The sequence below is a fragment of the Microcebus murinus genome, chromosome 6 (genome assembly GCF_040939455.1).
Source record: "Microcebus murinus isolate Inina chromosome 6, M.murinus_Inina_mat1.0, whole genome shotgun sequence".
Lineage (NCBI taxonomy): Eukaryota > Metazoa > Chordata > Mammalia > Primates > Cheirogaleidae > Microcebus > Microcebus murinus.
Genome location: NC_134109.1, coordinates 21,778,591 through 21,802,347, shown reverse-complemented (window position 1 = coordinate 21,802,347; position 23,757 = coordinate 21,778,591). Strand labels below are relative to the sequence as shown.

General features: G+C 41.1%; 1 protein-coding gene across 2 annotated transcripts in view; it reads left to right on the top strand.

The window, feature by feature from the left end:
• The first annotated feature begins 709 nt into the window (after positions 1-709).
• The window catches only part of TSHR (thyroid stimulating hormone receptor), a 147,462-nt gene continuing 124,414 nt past the window's right edge, over positions 710-23,757 (top strand). Inside the window, exon 1 of one of the 2 annotated variants that reach the window (XM_076003621.1) lies at positions 710-942. In XM_076003621.1, coding sequence (XP_075859736.1) covers positions 773-942 — 170 coding nt within the window. In that variant the 5' untranslated portion in view covers positions 710-772. The remainder of the gene's footprint in view (positions 943-23,757) is intronic. The other variant, XM_012758279.3, reaches the window with a different exon arrangement.

The following is a 23,757-nucleotide window of genomic DNA, read 5'->3' as shown; positions in this document are numbered from 1 at the left end:
CAGGTCCTGACTCGACTCGCCGGCTGCAGTGCGTGGCGGGCGCCTCGAGGCGACTCCTGGCGGCGATCTCGGAGCGACGGTGGCCGCCGGCGCGGAGCGGGGCCGCGGGGCGCACGGGTTGGGGAGCCGCGAGGAGCCGCCAGGGGTGTCGCGCGCCGGCCCCGGCCGCACCCCTGGCTGGCCAGGGCTGCGTGGCCGCCTCCGATTCTCAGCCGAGGCATCTTCGGCCGGGAGAGCTGAAGTTCTGCGGGACACTGGTCCGCCCGGGGACTGTCCGCTCGGCGGGGACTTTCTCTGCACAGAGCGCGCGTGCGGGTGGGTCCCAGGCAGGCGGCGCTTTTAGGAGGCTACCCGCGGGGGAAGAGGGCTCTTCGGGTTTAAAGAGAAGAAAAGGTGGGGGCATCTAAAGCAGGCTTTGAAGAGCACAAGTGGGAGGAACGCGCGGGGCGCGTTGGAAAGCAAAGGGGACAGCCAGGACCGGTGTTGGGTGTCAGGGAACAGACGGCGCGGGCTGCGTGGCTCCGGCCAAGGAAAGTAAAGCGAGGTTTGTTTGGGTGGAGAGTTGCCTAGGGAAGCGGAGCACTTAAGAGCCTCTTTCGCCCCTCTCCAGCCTCCTCTACAGTGGTGAGATCACTGCCCCGTTGAGCGAGTCCTCCCTCCTCTCACCCCTCCCGTTCCCTGTCTCCTTCAGCCTGGAGGAACCCGAGGCGCAGAGGGCTGACAATGAGGTGATTGCGGAAGATGAAGAAGTAGCCCTGGGGGCCCGTGGACAATGAGGCCGGCGTCCCTGCTGCAGCTGGGGCTGCTGCTCGCCCTGCCCAGGAACCTGGGGGGAAAGGGGTGTCTGTCTCCACCCTGCGAGTGTCACCAGGAGGACGACTTCAGAGTCACCTGCAAGGATATCCACCGCATCCCCAGCTTACCGCCCAGTACGCAGACCCTGTGAGTACTGGGGAGAGGAGAGGGTAGGACCCAGAGGTCAAGGGCACCTGCAAAGGTGGACAGAGTGCAAAAAGCAACTTGAGAACAGACCAAAGTGGGGGTGGGGGTCGTGCATGTGTGTGTGTTCCCACACTTGGGAAGATATCTTTGCTGACACCTTCGTTATTTGTAACGCATGAAAAGGTACTTTTCATTCCAAAGAAAAACTTTGGAATAGGATGACAGTGAGTTGTTCTTTCTAAAGAGCTGTTATTCTGCGCTTTGCCTACTCCAAGCCCTGGCCGAATCTGTTTCACTTGAGATATTAATAAGATTAATAGTAATTCAAGAACTGACCTTTTTGATCTTTCCTTGGGAAATAAAATTGAAAAAAAAAGGGATTTCTTCTCTTGGTCTTTCTAGATAGGAAATCATCTTAGCAGTTTCCTGATTCATCAAAGAGTTGACAATTTAATCAGGGGCACTTTTTTAAATGAACTGTTCATACAATATGTGTAAGTTACTTACTCAAATGTGAACTGCCAATGAAATAATGCATACAGAAACTTTTTTTGTAATAGGCATGGTAGAGGTATAAACAGATGAAATTGAAATATATGAAACATATGTATGTTTTTTTATCTTCAGGTTAAATGTTACCAATTTAGAAACTTGATGTTAAATAAGAGTGTACACACACACACACACACACAATCTGTTTCTTAACAGAATTTTAAATCAATGATTACTGAAAGGATAATTGTAGACAAGACCAAGGGGGAAAAAGGCTTTCTTGATTGGTTAAAAATAGAAAGAATAATAAAACAACCTAGGTAGTTAAACTCAGTTAAGGTACGAAAGTGCAGATTAGTAAAGGAAATGTAGGTAAATGAAAAGAAAGGGTGAAGTTGTGCTTTCAAATTTTCTCAAGAATTTAGCTCATAGGGGCATTCAGCAGTAGATAAGAAATATTTCAACACAGGTACTTACTTCTATCCTCTGAGATACCCTAGTTTCTTAACTCACCTGAATTAATTAGTGTAATAACTTCCAGTGTTTCGTTCTCTATGCAGCCACCATAGAATAAATTATGTTCTTATCATCTTCTTGATTAAACCTTTACATTGGTTCCTCATGGCATCCAGAATAAAATTGTTTTGTACAACCTACAAGATCTTTCAAGACCTAGTCCAGTCTTTCAAACCTCAATGCTCCTATTAATAATTTCTCTGACTTCCCACTCCTCCTCAAAAGAACTTCTGACACTTCCCCCAAAGTTCCCTGCTGTCACAACTGCCTTGCCTTCCCTACCACATTCAGTTTCCTCTACTGAAAGTATAGTTTCCCCTTTTTCATCTGGCTAATGTTTGCTTTAAAGTCCAGATTCCCTGTCAATTCCTTCAGGAAGCCTCTCCCGACCCTGTCCCCCATGCTGGGGGAGCTGCCCTCTTTCCCAACTATATTTGGTGCATGAACCCAACCCTATCCCTTAGACACTGTGTGCTTTCCTGTAACTTGTTATTTATTTGCGTGTCTACCCAAGTAGGACATGAGCTCCTCTATAAAAGGTCCCTGTCATTTAACCCTGAATTCCTCCAACCCAGCACAGGGCCTAGAACTACTTAGATGCTCAAAAAAACCATAAGTGAATGAAGGGAAAATGAATACGCTGGTTTCAGATTGTCCACTGCATGGTGGGAAGAAAGAAGCCCCAAAACATCACTTCCTCAGAGACTTCTTTAACAGTGGCAGAATTTCCAAAGTCAATGGAGAGAGATGTGGTCCTGACAGTGCAAAGGAACTAATAGTCATCCTGCTTAAAATTCCATCAAATGTGAGGGAGAAGGATAATGTTTGAGAGAAAGCAATGGAAACTGAGTCAAAAACCCAGCATTCTCTTCATCATCCCTCTCTCACTAACTGTGAAACTATGTGAGATAATTTATTTGGAAGGACCCAAATTTCCTTCTTGGTAACAGAGAGGCTTCAACTAGGTGCTTTCTAGGTGATGTCATGATGCTTTCTAGAGATATCATGACGTCTGTACTAAAAATAGAAAGAAAATTAATTGGCCAACTAAAATATATAGAAAAAATTAGCCGGGCATGGTGGCACATGCCTGTAGTCCCAGCTACTCAGGAGGCTGAGGCAGAAGGATTGCTTGAGCCCAGGAGTTTGAGGTTGCTGTGAGCTAGGCTGACACCCTGGCACTCTAGCCCATCCACCTGCCCCATGGTCTTATGGTTGGGTAGGAGATAATTAGTTACAGTTTGTGGCTGCCACTGAAGAAGTGATTCTGAATCTTTTCCTCACTTCCCCCCTCCAGAGGGGCATGGTACACTTTCGTTATAACAATGGCTTTAACTGGATGGAAGGTGAAAAAGAGCTGGTATCCCTACCCCCATCTTCATGGAACATTCTAGAATCTTTGATATGTAGGTAGTCTGAAAAAAAAATTACTCTCCTCAATTGAGAATTACTGATTTAAGGGAACTTAAATGAAGCAAGAGAAAAAAAATTAAAATTGTAAGTGTTGGCATATAATTGTAGCTCACATTACCTCAAAACCCAGGATAGCAAGATTGACCCATTACTCTCTCTCATTCAGAAAGTTGCCATGTGTTGCCTCCATGCAGTAGATGATCATCCCTTCTCTGAATGAAGAAGTGGGTAGGGATTGACAGCCATTCTGGATTTGTGTGGATTCTTCCTCAAGAACTTGCTGACATACCTTGTCTTGTCCTTTTAACCTACCTACTTTCAGTTTCATAATGGCAATAATTGCCACCTCCACCTCCTCTAAACCCACTGCTGTCAGGGGTCTTAGGTTTCAATCAAGTAAATGGCTTGTCTACCACACACCTGTGTGCCTTCAGAAGCCTTTCTGAAGGAGTGGTTGTCACTACTGTTTTCAGGTTCTGTTTTTAGTTATTTGCATTCTGCATCTGTGGCTCCAACTGATGAACTATTCTAGTGTTTTCTAAACTATAGACATTCGTCATCTTTGGGATTTTTGCCTTGTGTTACTATTTACTCAGTATTTTTAAGTTGATTCACTTCATTAACTGAAAGAAGCTTGTTTAGGAAAGTTTATATCACAACTGTAAGTGGAAAATTAGCATGGCTTTCTATAAATAGGAGGTAACCTGAAAACTAAATACAGCAAAAACAAAAATGTAATTAAATCCTAGAAAGAGACTATTGTCTATGAATGCACTGAGAGCCTAAGGCTGCCTTCTCTTTGTTAAAAAAGAAGAATGGGAAGTGTTGAGAAGTATTAAAGAGATAACAATCCAACATGTGTCCTTGGTATTATCAGGATCAAAAAACAATAGAAAAAAATCACTTTCTCACTGTGTGATTCAATATTATTTAATGCCACGTGGGCACTCCACCTAAAATAATTTCATGTATCTCCAAGTCATCTTTGTTACACACTTAAGGAAATGACGATTTTTTCGTATTTCACAATGGTTTTAGTCATGATCATCGGTTATAACTTGAATAACAATTGGTCTTCAGCCCTCTGCTTCTGTACCCACAGGCTCCCCTAAGACACTCCAACACTTTGTGACTTATACAGGTGACTTCATTTCATGCTTTCAGGCTCCTATATATATGAGGAGGAGAGAGAATGTATGTATAGAGAGGGAATATATATACATATATATTTAAATCAGTCTAGGTATTTAATTGTGAGTGACAGAAAACCCACTGTGTTTAACTTAAGGAATAAACAAATATTCTGAAAGAATAACAGGTAATTTACAGAATCATTTTAGAACCAGGCTTTGAAAATAGGCCAGGGCCCAGGGTTAGCAGGGAGCTGGAGCCACAGCCAATTATCCGGTTATGACAATTCCATGAACAATACCAACACCACAGCCACTGGACATCTGTGATCCTGTAGCTGCCAGACTGTCTGTGTGCTGCCACCAATAATTTCTCAACTGCCTTTGCCTCTTTAAATGACCAACCAGAGAGTGATATTCTATACGGAAGCATCTGGCATAAGTTAACTGCCCTACTCTAGCTGCTGGAGATAAGAAGGAAGAAGAAAGACATCCCCCATTCCCCACTTTTGGTGTCTGTAGTGGGAGATGCCCAATTGGGTCCTGCTAAAATTGCACACAATGGGGAATTCTCTACCAAAAAGGGGCCATATGCCCTCTACATTGCTCATCACTTTCTTCATTCTGCAAATGTTTATTAAGTACTGGTTATATCCCAGACACTGTGTTAAGTTCTGGATTTGATGGCGAACACTACCAACATGTCCCTGTCTTCATGGATCTTACTAAAGTCTAGGGTGGAAGCTGAATATTGATCAAATAATCACATAAACATATAATTGTGTAAGTGTGCTGACAGTGTTCTTAGTGGGAATGAAGGGACTTACTGGGGTTCTTAGTAGGGACGGAGGGACTTACTTAAACTGGCTTGGAGCTACCTCCTGAAGAAGCTTAGAGCTACCTCCTCAAGAGAAGTTGGATATAAGGAGTTGTAGGGGTGAGGATGGAGGGTAGAGAAGTAATATTCTAAGAGCTTTGAAGAATTGACCTGAAAGCTAAAGGGGTTTGATTTGTTCACTTGGGATGAAGATATTAACAGAAAAAAAATATGTTACTACTTCCTTCGTAACATGATATAAGTCAATGTGCCCCCAAAGACATCAAATTGATGTCTTTGGGGGCAGCTGTTGTGTACAAAAACCACTTATTGGAGGTAACTGGTATTATAAGCAAATATTTGATTTGTTGAAGAAATAAATGTAAAACCTAGTCCTTTCTTGAGTTTTCCATATATTTATTATTTTATTTGTAAATCTAATTAATTGTAACAATTGCCTTTAAGGAGTATTTTATCATTTAATAATACTTTAATAAGTAATTTACCATGTCACTTAATAAAATAATAAATCATTTAAATGAATACAAACTTATTTTATTTTCAAGTAGTTGAACGCTTTACAAAGCTTTAATTAAACTTTATAGGTACCGGGAATCCTAAGTTTTCAGACATCCCAATGCTATTCACAGGGACAGGACAGTAGAGTGGCCCAGAGCCCACTCTCTGGAGTGAGACCATCTGAGTCGAATGCCTTGGTCTACTATTCCCTGGACATGCTTTAGGGAACATTGCCTAGTTTTTCTGACCCTCAGTTGCTTCATCTGTAAAATAAGGATAATTGTAGTACCTGCCTCATTGGATTGTGGGAAGGTGTGAATGGGTTAATACTATTAAAGGATAATTTTCAAAAAAAGGTAAAATCATAACTCTCACACAGCTGTAAACTGAACACATGTTAAAGATTTTTAAAGAACTTATTGATGAGTGCATATTAGTTTCCAAAGGCTTCCATAACAACATACCACAAACTGGGTGGCTTAAAACAACAGAAATTTATTCTCGCATAGTTCCGGAAGCCGGAAGTCAGAAATCAAGGTATTGGCAGACCCACTCCCCTGAACGAACTTGGGTTGAATCCTTCCTTGGCTCTTCCTAGCTCCTGGGGACTGCTGGCAATCCTGGGCATTACTTGGCTCGTAGCTGCATCACTCCAGTTATTGGATTTAGGGCCCACCCTAATTCAGCATGACGTCAGCTTCACTAATTACATCTACAAAGACCCTATTTCCAAATAAGGTCACATTCTGTGGTTTCAGGTGGATGCGAATTTTGGGGGGACACTTCAACCCACTGTAATGAGGAAACTGGTAAGATATTACAACTGGTTCAAAGGAGAATCCACAAAATAGACATATTTATAGATCAGAAAGATTGGAGTGAACATTCGAATGGAGACAAAACTAGCTTCTTCCATGAGAAGAGGGAAGCTTATTAAAACTCTACCATACAGGACAGAATTTGCATGTCTGCAGACAAAATTATTTTGCATTGCTACAGTTATCTGCAATCTAGAAAGTTGTAGAATAGTTTCTATATAATCAGTCTCAGAAACCTGGAAGGGTATGCTTGCATAATTTCCCATTGAAACATGTTTTTTTCCCCCTATAATACTGGCTCCCAGTAAGCACTATCCAGGTAAAACTTAGTAAAAAGTCTAATTTCAACTTTCCATTTCAACTGATTCAAGTTGAAATGGAAATTTAGACATACATAAAATATATAAATTAGTCAATTATACATTTTAAATTGAAATAGCAAGGGCAATCAATCTATTGGATATCCCAATAGGCTGACTTCTCTTAATATAAATGCTCAAAGTATCAAATATATATTGATTATTCTTAAACTCAACACAAATATAATAATACTATGGATCTGATTTAGGTTCTCATTTCTATTCTATTTAGAATTCTAAATTTTCCCAAGCTAAACAATGTTTATTGCTTAAACAAATTGATCTTCCTTCCCTAGTGAACTCCAGGTTCTTTATGGAACCATCCACTGGCTTCCTAAGTTTTACCTTATAGTTAGGATGCCCTATCTAAATGGAAGGCTGGGCACAGTGACTCATGCCTATAATCCTAGCACTTTGGGAGGCCAAGGCAGGCGGATTGCTGGAGGTCAGGAGTTCGAAACCAGTCTGAGGAAGAGTGAGACCCCCGTCTCTACTATAAATAGAAAGATTTAATATTAAATTTAAATATAAATTAATAGAAAAAATTAGTCGGGCATGGTGGCACATGCCTGTAGTCCCAACTACTCAGGAGGCTGAGGCAGCAGGATTGCTTGAGCCCAGGAGTTTGAGGTTGCTGTAAGCTAGGCTGACGCCACGGCACTCACTCTAGCCGGGGCAACAAACTGAGACTCTGTCTCTAAATAAATAAATAAATAAAAATAAATAAATAAAGCCTTCTCTTACACCTTCAGAAATGAACACCCAAAGAACCAGGGGAAACTGTGTATTTGTATGGACGGTTGTGCAGAATTATGATGGGAGGACAAAGTGTATGATCTAATGATAAAAAAAAAAAAACAAAAACACGTGTGTGTTGCAGGGGGAACTTAGCAAGGCATGTTTGTTCAGATTCTTCTCTGTGTCTTTGTGTCTTCATTCCTTTCCTCTGGGTACAGGGAGGACCGCTCTGGAATGATGATCTTATGACCTACTTTAGAGGAAGGTCAAAAGATTACTTTATGGCTTCAGGGGAGAGGGATGGGAGAAGGTCAGAGAGACCACTACTTCTGCTGTTTTCTCAAATGCCACGGTGCCATGTTTTGAGATGGTGTGTCCTGAACGCCATCACATCTATCATTCAGGTGTAATTCATAGCCTCCGTTTCACTCTCAAAGGGGTCCCAATTTTAAGAATAAATTATTCATAAATCTTTCCAATAGACCATGAAGTCCAGAGGCCTGTGGGATGTGCTGGGACGTGCTGAGCCTTGTTTATTGTCAACATAGCTAGGAGTCTATAACTTAAAAAAGAGGGTTGGTCTCTCAGTACCACCTCAAATCCTGCCACCCCCATGTAGATGACAGCAAACCTCCTCTGCTGCTTCAGTTAAATTTGGCACTTCTTTGGGTTTCTTAAAATACCTAGAGTGGGCCAGGCACGGTGGCTCACACCTGTAATCCTAGCACTCTGAGAGGCCCAGGCAGGCAGATCATTTGAGCTCAGGAGTTCGAGACAAGCCTGAGCAAGAGCAAGACCCCGTCTCTACTAAAAAAAATAGAAACAAATTAGCTGGACAACTAAAAATATATAGAAAAAATTAGCCGGGCATGGTGGCACATGCCTTTAGTCCCAGCTACTCGAGAGGCTGAGGCAGGAGGATTGCTTGAGCCCAGGAGTTTGAGGTTGCTGTGAGCTAGGCTGATGCCATGGCACTCACTCTAGCCCGGGCAACAGAGTGAGACTCTGTCTCAAAAAAAAAAAAAAAATATATATATATATATATACATATATATATATATATATATATGTATATATATACCTAAAGTGTCTTTACTTCTGGCTTATGGCAGGAACCTCTTAATTGATTTCTTTCACCTTTGTCCTCAACAATTTATTCTTCACACAGCAACCAGAGAGATCTTTTAAAATGTAGGTCAGGTCTTGTCCCTCCTCTACTTAGAACATTCCCAGTTATCTCAAAATAAATACCAAAGTCCTTACAGCAGCCCAAAAGGCCCTACATGATCCATCCTCTTTATTTTCCTGATTCTATTTCTTATTATATTATTCTTGCTCAGTAATTCAGCTTTCATCCTCTTCGCTGGCCCCATGCTGGCCTTAAGCTTGTCAACGCTTCTCACTGTAAGTTTTTCCCTCTGCCTGGAACATTATTTCCCTAGGCATCCCTCTGACTAACCCCTTTACCTCCTTTGCATTTTTGTTGTTTGATGGTTACCTTCTCAATAAGGCTTCCCTAATCACTCTATTTAAAATTGAACACAGCTGCTTTCAAAACAAAATCATTCCATAACACTTGTCACCTTCTCATATATTACATAATTTGCTTATTTTTATGTTTCTTATTGATGTATTTCCCCATAAGAATACTTTTATTGTTTATGTCTTTCCCCTAAGAGCAAAAAGCAAGCCTTTTGTTTTGTTTTCTTGTTGTTTGCCTATTTTATCCAGTTATGTGTTCCAAGTGCCCAGAAGTAACTTGGTATATAATAGTTAATAAATATTTAATACAGGAACGAATGAATGCATGAGTGAATGATTCTAGAGGCACTGTCATCCCATTAAGTCCTTCACACCCTTTTATGATCCTCTTCAAAGTCCTTGAGTTTTATTGTTCTGACAGGGTAGATGGCGTTCTCCCCTTGTTTTATATTTTTCCTGGTTATCTGGGATACTAGCTTTTTACATACTGAAATGACATCTGATGGGGTTCTACATCTTTCGTTGTTGTCTGGCCCTATGCTTACATTACTAAAACCAAGTTAAAGACACTATCCTGAACAGCCACCTCCAACAAATGTTAACTTCACCTGTGCTTCCTAAGCTTTCCAAATGTAGTACTCCTAAGTAAAAGGAAAGGAGAGAGTTCCCCCCCCCCATACCTGGGATACCCAGGAACAATCCAAAACAAGCGTGACATTCCTTTGAAATCTGTGTTTTTTGTTTTTGTTTTGTTTTTAAATTTAACTTCTAAAAAATTATGAAGAAATATTAATTCTTTTCCACTGCATCACTGTTTTTCATGTGGCTTCATATATACCTTCCTGGAGTATTTCCCTGCACCTTTATGGTAATGTACTTTTGTATTTGAATATCTCAGTAACTTCACCGAAAGAGGTGACTTGAATAGTCAAAATGGCAGGCACTACTGGAGGACAGTGAAGAAGTAGTTTGGGAGGTAGTATTGTGAGCATTTAAAGAGCCCAGCCTCAACAATCAAGACCAGGTCCACTGAAGCCAAACCCATTCAGTCATGATCTCATAGACCTGGACCCAGAATGTCTGGCTATTTTCACCTGTGTGAACAAACCATGGGTATCCTGGGGTCTAAGTCTATTTTCTTATATCACCTCTGATAAAGTAGTAAGCATAGAAAACTAATTCACATGCTCAAAACTTACTGGTAAATGAATTAATTTTGTCTGAATCTGTCAATTTATCAAAATAGGGATTTTTCCCTCATCCAGAGCTAAGAAATTGTTAACTTGAATTGATCTAACTATTTCATTATTTTAAAAGTTTCTGGTTGTACAAAGTATGTTTGTTGCCCTTCAGATTAAGCTTTATTAACCACAGGTTCCTAGGCTTCCTAGAAGCCCATGATTGTGCTCCTAGGAATCTGTGATTGTGTGAAAATTTGTATACATCTGTGCATTTCTGAGAGTCTGTAAGTTTCCTAAGATTTTTCAAAGGTGTCCTTGACCTCCAAAAAGTTAAGAAATTCTGCTTTGGAATAATTTTGCATTTTCGTATGTCTATAAATATACATTTGATATTTACTGTGACTCAACCTTTTCATTTGATTACAAAAATGCTAAAAGATATATTTAAAAAATAAACAAAAACTGCCTGATCTTTGAATGTGATGGTTTTTCTTCTGTATATATTAGTATGATGATTGCTCATTATGCCTCATAGTTAGCCTGTCCCTTGAAGAGGCTGTTTACCCAGAAGTTCACTAAATGTGGCCATTTTTCAAGTCAGTAGTTTAAAACATATTTTACAAATGTCTAGTGCCTCATATCTGACATTAAATCTTTCACACTGACTCTGTTTCCATTTTTACTGAAGCTAGTTAATATACTTAATTACTCTTTGCCTATCATTATTGCAATTAAAAAATAGCAGATGAAAATTTTAAGTATGGGCAAAATGGTCCCATTTATTCAAAATTACAGATTGGAATTTAAAATGTTCCATTTAGATGTCAGACAGTACTAACTTTGCTTCGTTTCTTTGTGAATCCTTAAGAACATTTAGAGTGTGCCAGAAACAAAATTTTAAAAATAAATTTTTAAAAATTCCAAAGCAGACAATTGCGACTTTTAAGACATCTTATAAATATTGTTTTCTTACATGTAGTGACATGTATATGTGCCCTGGATTTTTCTGGCATAGTCCTGTTGAAAATATTTTGCTATCAGAATATTCTAGAAATTCAAATATTTTATCATCATCTTAAGTTAAACTTCCAGCATCACTTTTGTACCTGGGAAGAGCTCCCTTGTGTCCAGATTTCTCTTTCAGAAAACATGATCTCTGTATTTATATGATACCTGAAGCTTTTGGCTTCTATTTTGCAGGCATTAGTTTAATTTTACCCATGCCTGAGTGTTATTATAATTACTCAACTCCAGAAAGGAGATTGAAATTGTCTCTTCTTATTGCCAGGTACTGTCACTTTATATTTTAATCTTTTTGTAGTTGGGAGGCTTGAAGGCTAGCTTTGGGGAAGTGTTATGCACCTGAGAATAAACAGGACCTAAGAATAGGCATAAACAAGGGACTGTCCCGTGGTAAGTCTTTAGTGGACGTTATGACTATAGTATTTCCATCTCAACTAATTCCATCTTGAGGGCTCAACCCTCATGACCCAATCACCCCCCAAGAGCCCCACCTCCTAATACCATTGCATTGGTGGTTAGGATATGTATTTGGAGGTAAGGGAGAAACACAAACATTAAGCCCATAACAGAAGGCCTCACTGAGAAAATGGCATTAGAATAAAGATCTAAAGGAGCTGTAAAAGGAAACCAGGCTGATATCTGGGGGAAGAAAAATATGAATAAATGCAAAGGCCCAGAAGCAGGAGTGACATGGGAGGAGCATGCATGGTATGTGTAAGAAGTAACAAACAGAGAAATGAGGCTGAAGCAGAGAGGGTAGTAGGAAATAAGGTCAGAGAAGTTTTAGGTGGACAGATCATGTTGGACTGTATAGATCATTATAAGGGAATTTAAATAAATAAATTTATAAATATGTTATACTTATTTTCAGAATGAGGTAAGATGCTATTAAGGATTTTGAGCCAAGAAAAAAAAATGCAAGACCTGATCCACATTTTTCCAGGATCACCCTGGTTACTCTCTTTGTTAATCACATGAGAGATGATGATGGCTTGAACTAGCTTAATAGCTGGGAAGGTAGTAAGAAATAATTGAATCCTGAGTTTATTCTGAAGGTAAATCTAACAGGATTTCCTAACAGATTATGCGAGGTCTGAGTGAAAGAGAGGAGTTGGTGATATCTTAGCCTGGGTTGTCTAGAAAGCAGAGCCTGTGTGAGAATTCTCACTGGGGAGTGTGATTCCAGGGAGGAGAGGTTGGGATGGGGAAGTGAAGCAAAGAGGAAAGGAGAATTTACTGTTGCTAGAAGCAAATGGTTGCTGGAACCCTTGAGACCACTGGAGAATTCAGATGATACGCATCTCAGGACTCTTGCTCTAAGAGGGAAGAAAAGGAAACACATATCCATCAGTTCTTGTCCCCTGTGGGTCATGGTATTAACTGCTGACCTTCCAGGTTTCTTGTGCATGGGTGATGAGAGAATTCCCAGGTATTAACAACAAGCCCCAGGGTGGAAGGTGAGAGGTGCAAGTGCATGGTGCAGGGCTGAAATGCGGTACTGTCAGTTTGTGCCTATGTGAAGCTAATCAGAACTCACACGAAACTGGTGGCTGTTGTGGGACTAGAATAAGAGAAAGGTAAAGCAGAGAGAATCTAAACGGATGCATAAGAGTAGTTCCAGGGTAGTTCAGCCTTTGCACAACTCAGATCTGCCTGGGTTTTCCATTAATATCTGGCTCTCATGCTAAAATGTCGTGCCTCCAATTTTGTGAGGATGAGATGCCCTTACTTCCTTCCGAAAGAAAGAAGGGATACGAGTCTAATCTACTACAGAGCTCCCTTCAAGATGCAATCTTTTCAAAGACATAATGCAAGAGGGTTTGTGAAATAAACTAAAATCTCCTCTGTTGCAGCTGATCCCAAGGCTGTCATTGGTAGTCATCATCTCTCTTTGACCCCAATTCTAGATTTCTCTTACCCTTGGCCAGCAGTTTGGTTGAGGTGATTGCCTGATTGAAAGACCCAGACTTCAACCCCAAGGGTTCTGAACCCTTATTTGCCTTGCCCTTTTCAGCTATGTTGCTGTGTTTTCCCTTTCACCATTATCAGTGTGTACGGAAGAACCAAAAGATGCCCCAGTTAAATCTCTGTGTTCTAGACATACTCCCTCTTGCTGCTAATACGTAGCAGCTGACCAGCTTCTCATGGTGAAAAGGGTCTGATTTTCCTATCAGTAGAGAAACTCTTTTATTTGCCTATTTGTCTACTGGCATGAGGGGCCCAAATGACCAGGTGGTCATTATAGTATTAGACCCCCTGTATTTCTTACTTGGCAAAAGTAATCTTTCTATTTAGGAAGTAGGACCTTTGATCTGGGAGGAATAGAAACAGGAAGCTCAAATTCTGGAAGTCAGGTCACTGAGGGGTAAGTGTGAGAAGTGCCAATCCTACCAATATCCCTAAGTCTTCAGACCATGTATTCCAGCTATATGGAACACAATAGCATACATTGGCTGTTGTGTCAGTGCATATACTTCATTAGGTCAGATTCCCAATGCTCTAGAGCTTTGTCCCCAAGTTGGCACCTTAGCTCAGTCATTAATGTGTCATTCCACCATTCTATTAATTAGGTAGTCTGCTTCTGCATGATGGGGTACTTGGTAAGACTAGAGGATATAGTGTTCATGTGCCCTATTTGCAACTTCTCTGCCATGAAGTATGTCTCTTAGTTAAGGCAATATTGTGCAGGTATTCGTATTGGTAGATTATGCATTCCATAAGCCCTTGAACATTTGTGCTGGTAGGCTGGTGGAGACATTTAAGTCAGGGAAGTCAAAGTAACCAAAATAACCATTATTTTTTAAATGAATCAGTATTTCTTACAGGATGGAGAGGATCCAATGTAATCAAATTGCCACCAAATGGCTGGCTGCTCTCTCTGAGGAAATGTGCCTTATCATAGATACAGGTTGGGCCATTGATAGGGGCAGTATCTTGATTAGGGTTGGTAAAAAGGAGCCCATGCTGTTGGATCTATGCTTAGCTTCCATTTCTGTCATCATGACCACCTCACTTGTATCCATTGCACCAACATTAATTGATGTCCCTAAAATGAGTCATCCTGTCCACCCCGTTGTTGATACTCTCTGATGGGCATTGATGTGAGACACAAAGATCCACAGAATCTGTGCCCGCTCCCATAGGTCCATCCATAGGCCTATTCCCTAGACTTTCTTGTTCTCTCTCTTCCAATATTATTCTGTCTAGGCCAGTGACCAACCAGCTAGGCTGCTTGCTGCTTCTAGGTATTCCACGTACATCCTCACCACAGTTCCTTCTCCCTTCATGCAAAGCAAATAATTACTTATAATGCTCACAGGTCTACCCAATGGGAAGATTTCCTTTCACCACTATTCTTTAGGGTCACCCTTGAGTGGGAATGTAATGCAGCACTAGTTCATTTTCTGGCTAGCAGTGGCTTATACACCAATTGGTAAAGCAGGCACCAACCTATCACCTTCATCAGTTGGTCATATGGAGCCCTCCATGAAGCCATCTGAGGTGAGCATGTAAAAGAGATAAGGGGAGTGGGGGTCTAGGCCACCTATTAATGAATTTACCTCCCCCTTCTAGATTTGCTTGATCCAGAATGTAAAATTTCCATCGTGAAGTCAACTGCTGCTGTGCTTGCCTTATTTTATGACTCAGTGGAACTAATAATACCAAATTCACAATGGGCAACTACAGCCACAGATTTACCTGGTGTCCCAGGAGGAGGGCTCAGTCTCTACTAGGGCAGAATAGCATGTCAGGAACTATTTTTCAAATAAAGGGTATTTCTATTCTTCAGAAGGCAGATCCTTGCTCCACAACCTTAGGGACCTGAATTTTAATTCTCTTACTGGGACTTGCCAGAGTATCCACAGGATATCCTTATCTGCAATGGATATCTCTAGTACTGTAAAATCTTCTGGGTTGTGTGGCTCAAGTGGCAGGGCAGCTAGTGTTTCAGCTTGAATCTCTATAGACTCTTCTCTTGTTCTAGGTCCTTCCTGAACGTGGCAGTCTTCTGAGTTCTCTGCTAAATGGGAAAATGGGTTGGAGCATATCCCAAGTGTGCTGTGTACTGCCTCCAAAAGCCAAGAGGCCAAGCAAGTGCTGTACTTTTTGTAAGAGGTAGGAAGGGCGAGATACAATAACATGTCCTTTACCTTAGAGGGGATTTTCTAGAATGCCCCAGACTAAACACTTTACTGATGGAAAGGATCCCTGAACCTTTGTGGGATTTATCTTCTACCCACTGAAACTCAAGTTTCTTACTAGGATTTCTAGGCTTCTTTTTCTACTTCTTGCCTACCAAGTCCAATTAGCATGTCATCTGGTAGTAGACCAGTACGATGATGTGTGTGATACCAGTACCACCGATGTCCTTGTAGATGCTTATGAAATAGAGCTGGCAAGTTTTGCCCTAGGGCAAAAAGACAAATGTGTACTACTTTTAATCCTCTCTATTGATAGGGATAAAGAAGAGAACACATTCACCAGATCGATAATCATATATAAAGTTCTAGAAGCTGTGCTGATATGGTCCAGTAAAGATTTATCTGACACAGCAGCATGATAGAATCTGCCTATTGGTTAAGTGTGAATCCATTGTTGTTTACTGTGTTTGGGGTTTTTTTTGTTTTGTTTTGTTTTTGTTTCCTGCAGGGGCAGATAAGTGAGTTATATCTTTAAGTCTTTCAAGTTGGCACTAATATCTGCAATTTATCCTGAGATGTAGTACTGACAGCATCAGCTCAAACCCTGCATCCAATCGTCCTAAAAGTCTAGGATTTCCCTTTACCAATTGATAGTTACTTTGGCCAATGGCCACAGATCTGTTTTGGAAATGTTCATGGGAACACTTGACATTAATGCTTGTTGTTGCATTGTATACGTTCCCTTAGGAGGATGCAGCCTCCATTTCAATCAATTGACTTCTGGTTTCTGAGATATTAAAGTTTATAAAAATGTGCATCTTAAGTTGATGAAATATGGTAACTCTTGATTTAGTTACCATACATAGCACTAAAGTAAAGAAATTGCCATAACATTAATTTTTAGATTTAACTTAATGCCTCAATGACAGATAAATGAGTATAAACTATAATTACAAAAACATCTAATTCTTCAGTGTTAGGATTTTTGAAAATTGCCATGATCTTTATCTATTATGAATTACTAATCCAAGTTACTTTTATTACATTTTGACAGTTTTAGCTATAACATGAATTGAATGGTTTTTTGGTACTACCTTTAAAAAACTATCACTGTTATGTGGTTTTCTTTTGTTCAGTTATGTATTGTATGTCAACTCTGTGCCCAGACCCATACTGTGTGTCTTCCTGTAAAATATCTCAGTTCTCAACAACAGCTCTGTCAGGGAGGTATTGACTCTACTTTGGACGAGGAAACTGAGACCTGTAAATGTTATCTTTCTTGCCTTTTACATCATAGACAGTGAGTCAGAATTCAAGCTCATGTCTCCTAACTCGAAATCAAGGGCTCCCTCTACTATTCCACAGCTGTCTTCCAAACTCTGATCTATTTTTCTTCTCTTTCCCCCTTTCTCTCCTTCTCTTTCTGTCTCCTCAACTGATGTGAAACTTATACAACATAAAATTAACCATTTTCAAATGTACCATTCAGTGGCGTTTGGTACATTCACAATATTGTATAGCCATCACCTCTATCTAGTTCCCAAATATTTTTGTCATTTCAAGAGGAGATCCCAAACCGATTAAGCAGGCATTCCCCATTCAACATTCCCACTCCTCCCAGCCCCTGGCAACCACTAATCTGCTGTCTCTCTGGGTTTGCCTAACCTGAACATTTTATATAAATGGAATCATATAATATGTGACTTTTGTGTCTGTTTCTTTCACCTAGGATGATGTTTTTAAGTTTCATGCACATTGTAGAGATAGAGTGCGGATAATCGGAAAAGTGATCCAAAGAGAAAACAGATGTAAATAGGCAGCGTTAAAACTTGCAGGACTTTTGGGGCAGGTTCATTTCTAACACATAGAGAGCAGCCTCACTCCCTGTTTCAATATGCCTTATGCCTTAGATATAAAACCCTGAACACCAAAAGTGTCCATATCTATTATTGGAGGCTCAGATCTACAAAACTTATTTCCCATGTCAAAAGGCTCTAAGAGTGACCATCTTGTGAAGGAGACTGTTTCTAGCAAGTTGGCTGAGGAACACCATGCATTTATCCCTTCTGGATCTCATGGAAATCCTAGACAACACTTCTAGGGAGAGATGGTTTGGTAGCAATGCATGAGCCATTATCCATAACTGTTTTATGAGTCAATAGTCATGTAAAGGGCTTTTTTCTGTTACAGGAAAGCTGAAAAATAGCTCTCACAATATCCCACTTCTATTGATGTTTCTTATAATATAGGCTTCTATACTTTATGTCTCCATTAAAAATTCTAACCAATACCCTAAGAAAGAAAATTTGCTATGAATTGAAAAACGTTTAAATGAGAAGTAGATAATTCTTCATCTTGTGTTTCCCAGAGCTTGTTTCTTAGCTATTTCTCCCCAACCTGCTTTGAACTTGGAAGCAGAAGATGTGTGTGTGTGTGTGTGTGTGTGTGTGTGTGTGTGTGTGTGTGTTGAGACAGAGTCTCGCTTTGTTGCCCAGCCTAGAGTGAGTGCCATGGCATCAGCCTAGCTCACAGCAACCTCAATCTCCTGGGCTCAAGCAATCCTTCTGCCTCAGCCTTCTGAGTAGCTGGGACTACAGGCATGAGCCACCATGCCTGGCTAATTTTTTCTATATATATTAGTTGGCCAATTAATTTCTTTCTATTTATAGTAGAGACGTGGTCTCGCTCTTGCTCAGGCTGGTTTCGAACCCTGACCTCGAGCAATCCGCCCGCCTCGGCCTCCCAGAGTGCTAGGATTACAGGCGTGAGCCACCGCACCTGGCCAGAAGATGTGTGTTTTAATGCTGATCTCCCACAGACTCTTTGTGTAGGAGATTCTATTTGCTCAACTCACAGGATGAACAAACTAGTAGATCTATAAGATCTGCTGTACCTACATCATCGAGTGGTTATCAGGAGCTTGTGAGCTAATACTGGTAACATGTATGCAAAATACTTGGTAAACCAGAATATGCCTAGATGACAGGTTAGCTATGATCACTAATGCAATATGGGTCTGAAAGCCTGTACGACCTGGCCTGATTTGACCCTTGGCATGGCTTGTATCAATTTGTAGAGGTCAAGCATCCATGCAGGGACCATTCAGCAGCTGCTTGGCATCAGGGTTATACAACTTTATTAAGAAGAGCAAACACGTATCCACTTTGCAAAAGGGATATTTTAAAGATTGTTCTTAGCTTCTTCCAGGGATATTTATCCCCAAGGAATTGCTGTTAGTAGGACAAAGTGACTGAAATTCTAACTGGGGGTGGTAAGGGGTTGGGGGATTCTGTCCCAGTAGGGCCCATAAATCTGTAAGAAGGATTTATCTGTTGTGTGTCAGAGTTTGGCTGAAAAGCCTGTTAGTATTTCCAAACTCTCCAGATGCCCGTATTTAATGCTTGATTGGCCTTATGTAGCATAACCAAATTGCCATTTCACAACCATCCTCAGTCCCTGGAATCTAAAACAACAAAGCCAGAAGCTCTGAAATGTGTTTTACGAAGCATGAAAGAATCCATTAAGGCTCTGTCTGATTCAGCTGTGTGTGATAATAGAAAGTCAAATGTACTTATGAAGGATTCCTTTTACTCATAAGAAACTTGGTGTTTTAGAAAGTATGTATCTCCTGGCCAAAAAAAATAGGGTGGCTTTGAGGGGCTATGCTATTTGGTATTATATCCATTATCTTCATTAACAACAGCAGCAAAATAGGAAGGGAAAATATCTTTTATAAAGCCTTGTCAGCCAAAAGTCACGGTGAACAGCAGAAGACACAAGTTTTCCACCTAATAGGAAAATTATTGTATTACTATGTGAAGGGACTATTTGTATAATAAAAGTGGTAAGTAGAAATGGAGATTGTTAAGTCAGGAGACCATCAATAAGTCATCAATATTTTTGTATCTATTACATGAAAACCATAGGATGACTCTGTCCTACTTCAGAGGACTGTTGGGGAGACCAAGGAAATCACTGTTTAAGTACACAAGGAGCTCTTCATTATTCATGGACTATCGTTCTTATTCAGCAGAGTAAGAATATGGACGTTCTGATTTTGAGGAACACAGGTTTATCATATAGGGATTTTGAGATAATTAGGCCATAAAAACAAACAAAGCAACACAAACTATTTAATTTAAAAGCTTCCACACCCATCCTTTTCTCCTCCAATTTTGTAACAGTGCAAGAGAAGTCCCTCTTCCCGCATCCATGTTCTCTCGGTCTCTTCACCCTACTCTTTTTTTATTTCAGCATATTATGGGGGTACAAATGTTTAGGTTATGTATATTGCCCTTCCCCCACTCCCCCTCAAGTCAGAATTTCAAGCATGCCCATCCCCCAGATGGTGAGCATCGCACTCATTATATCTGTGTGTACATACCCCTCCCCTCCTCCCCCCTCCCATCTGCCTGACACCTGATGAATGTTATTCCTATATATGCACTTAGGTGTTGATCAGAGAAACCAATTGGATGGTGAGTACATGTGGTATTTATTTTTCCATTCCCAGATCCTTTCCACTGCTATCTAAACACACTCAAGTGTCTCTTCTCTAAAAAAAAAAAAAAAAAAAAAAAAATGTCCTCCATAGTTCTTACATCTGATTCCACCTACAATTCCTACCTCTCTTTCTCCTTCCCCTCACAGCTCATAAAGAGTTTTCTCAAGTTGCTCTCTTGTTGTTTTCACTTCCCACTCACCATTTAGCTTAGTGCAATATGGCTTTTGCCCCCATTACTCAATTGAAAAAGCTCTTGCCAAAGTCACTAACAACCTTTGTTGCAAAATCCAATGGACATTTTTAGATCCCTCCCTGAGTTGAACGCTTGGTAGCTTTTGTCATTGCCAATTGCTTCCCTTGGTGTCCCCCACATCACACTCCTTGATTGCCTGGTGCCCCAGTGTGGGTCTACTGACCAGCACAGGAGGCAGGGCTGCTGCTGCACAATGGGGAAGATACTGAGCTGGTTAGTTGTGCCAGTTGCACTCCTTAACTTACAGCAAGCATGAATACATTCCTGAATGGAGCGCTCACCTCCAGGACTGACACACCCACCCCTTACACATCTTCTTCTCCACATGCATTCTAGCATGCCTGTCTTCCTGAGGGGAAACTTAGAAGAAGGAGATTAGGGAGAGGAACTCTGATCCCTGTTGCTGTAGTAGCTCTGTCTCAGGACCACAAGAGGTACTTAGGGTCTCTCTCATCCAATGTTCATTCTAAATTTCCCTCAGCTTTAACCTCTGCCAGTGTTGATAACTTATCTGGTGATGTGATCAAAGCTCTCATTTATAAGGGGTCTGAACCCAGGGTAACCATATTCTTCTCAAGCTGGGGGTATTGCACTTGTTCATGTATAGTCATAATCGAGCAAGTACCAAGACAAGTCCAAGTGGGTCATCTGAGTTCCTCCCTGCCCTCATTGTGTAACAGCAGTCTTACCTCTTCTTACTGATCAGAGTCAGTTACTCCTAACAAGATATAGACTCCTTCTTTAGTCTGCTGGTCTCTCTATGCAAGGAGCCCAGAATGCCCATGTGGTAGTCATAGCTTGTAGTTCTCTTCAGAGCCTAGAAGTATAGGAGTAGGAAGCACAGACCCTTTCAGTGGTTCATTGGATATAACATCAAGCATGGTCTCTCCTGTGGTTCCAAGATCCATATGTTCTTACTAATGGGGATACCACATCCATATAGAGATTTGTGATTCAGTGTGTAGCATGTATGATGCCACCCATTACAACAGAATATTGTCTACAATTTACCTCTTCGGTTGTACCTTTGGCTAGGCTATTCTGTTGCTCTTTGAAGCTAACTGCTTCTGGATTGTGTAGTACTTGTTAAGACCAGAGGATCCCATGGTCATAGGCTTCCTTATCTCTCACTTCCCTATCTCCTCTGTGAAATGTATCTCTCATGGTCAGATATAATATTGTGTGAAATTCTATGTCTGTGGATCAGACATGTTGAAATGCCCCAGAGAGTGGTGCTACCTGGGGCTCCATAGGTAAGAAAAGCAAATAGTTACCCAGAGTAAGTGTTTACTACTATGATAATAAACCACTGACCCTTCCAGGAAGAAGGGGCTCAATGTAGTCAAATTGTCACCAAGTAGCCATGCAATCATCTCAAGGAAAATGCCTACTGATGTCTGTCATTACGAGTTAGGCTTTCAATCGTGGTTGTAGCCAGATCAGCCTTTGTAAGTGGGAGTCCATGTTATTGGCCTGTGTAGCATCCATCTCTGTCATGGTGGCCACTCTGCTAACATGCTAATTATGCTAGTTATGGTCTAGAGTGGCCAATGACAAAGCCTGGGTTGGTCAACTGACCAGGTCATTTTTTCTTGGGTGTTCAATGTCTTTTCAATGGTGGCTGCTTTCTGGTGGTCAATAGTATAAGCTATAAAGATCTTCATGTTGCATGCCCACTCCCATATATTTATCCTCATGTATCTATCCCAGACTGCCTTCTTTGAAATCTTCTAGTCTTTTTCATCCCAGGCCCCTAACCAGATGGCCTGTCCATTTGCTCACAGGTCCATATATATTCTTACTTTGAGCCACTTTTCCTTGAAATCCACATATTGGAAAGAGTTTCCCTTGCCACTGTCTTCTAAGTGCAGGTGAGGTCTATTTTTTGGTAGATATAACCAAAAATCACATACCAAACAAACTGATCCATTAACCAAGCTCTGGCTTTTTCCTCTTCCTTTAGCTGCTTCGCTGGTATATGGCCACAGGTGTGAGCCAAGGGAGGGGTACTGCTGCAATCTTAGTAGGTGACTTGGAGTCTGGGTTACCTGCTCAGTAAGGTGACTTACTTGTGCCTTGCAGTCCTGCTCAGACTTGATCCCTGGTGGACCACTGTCCACCAGACAAACTGCTGCTGAGTGTACCTGACATTATGACTTACTGTGTCTTATGGAGCTCAGCTTGTGATGGGCAGTTTAGGACACATGGTCACTTGGTTTCCACAGTCAACTATTTAGTCTCATCCAGGGTCCAGAAGCATTCCAGGAGCTGTTTTTCCATTCTACAGATGGTGTGGCCTCACTCCAGAACTCTGGAGTACTGAATTTTTATTCTTGTAAGAGGGCTTGCCATAAAATCCACACCACACTACCTCTTTTTTCACTATTGACTCTTTCCTCCTATACAATAGGGTCTACTAGATCCTGTAGTCCAAGAGCTGGGGCTGCTTGTACCGCAGACTCTGCCACCTGGTGTGGTTCATTGAAGAGTAACATCTGTGAAAGATAAAGGAGGAGAAAGCAGGATTTGGCAGGGACAGCCCCAGGCCATGCTCTAGATCTAGCAAAGTCTCTGCCAACCCAATGGGGAACTGTGGAGCAAAGGGTTGCCTGTTAGAGGAACCCACACTGAGCACAGAGGCCTGGTTCCAGCGCCCCTGCCATGCTCAGCATTGGCTGTGGGCTTCCCAGGAAGAGGAGGGCCTTGGTGTAAACACTGTGACAGTTCCTGAAGGTGCTACAGATGGAGGATGGCAGCTAAATGCCTCTTGACAGCTACACAGAAAGCTGTTTCTTGGAGAGAGATCCAAGTGCCACATCTCCATGGCTGCGATACCCAGTTTTATTTTTCATCTTCTCTGTTTGCACTTCCTCTGTTTGCACTTGGCTTTCTGCACAAGCTTCTCTTTCTCTACCTATCACTTAAATGATGCATTTTTTTTTAGGTTCTTGTCTCATGCCACATTTCCCTAACAATTTCATCCATCCCTTCATGCATCTAATGAGATTCTAATGAATTCCAATATCAGACCTCTAGGCCAGGTCTCTTTCTGATCACTGAATCTATTTCATCCGACTGCCCGTTTAATATCATACAGACTCCTCATAATTGAACATTTCGAAAGTGACCTCATTATTTTCTTTGCCAAAACTATCTTTCTGTATACTCATCTCAGCAAACGGGTCCACCATTTACCCAGATGCCCAAAACAGACAGCATGGTCATTTACGACAACATGGATGAAGCTGCAGGACTTTATGTTGAGTGAAATAAGCCAGACATGGAAAGACAAGTGCTTTATGATCTCATGCATATATGGAGTCTAAAAAAGTTAATTTCATAGAATTTGAGAGTAAAATAGTAGTTACCAGAGGCTGGGGCGTGAAGGGGGGAGGAAAGAATGGGGAGAAAGGGTACAATGGGTACAA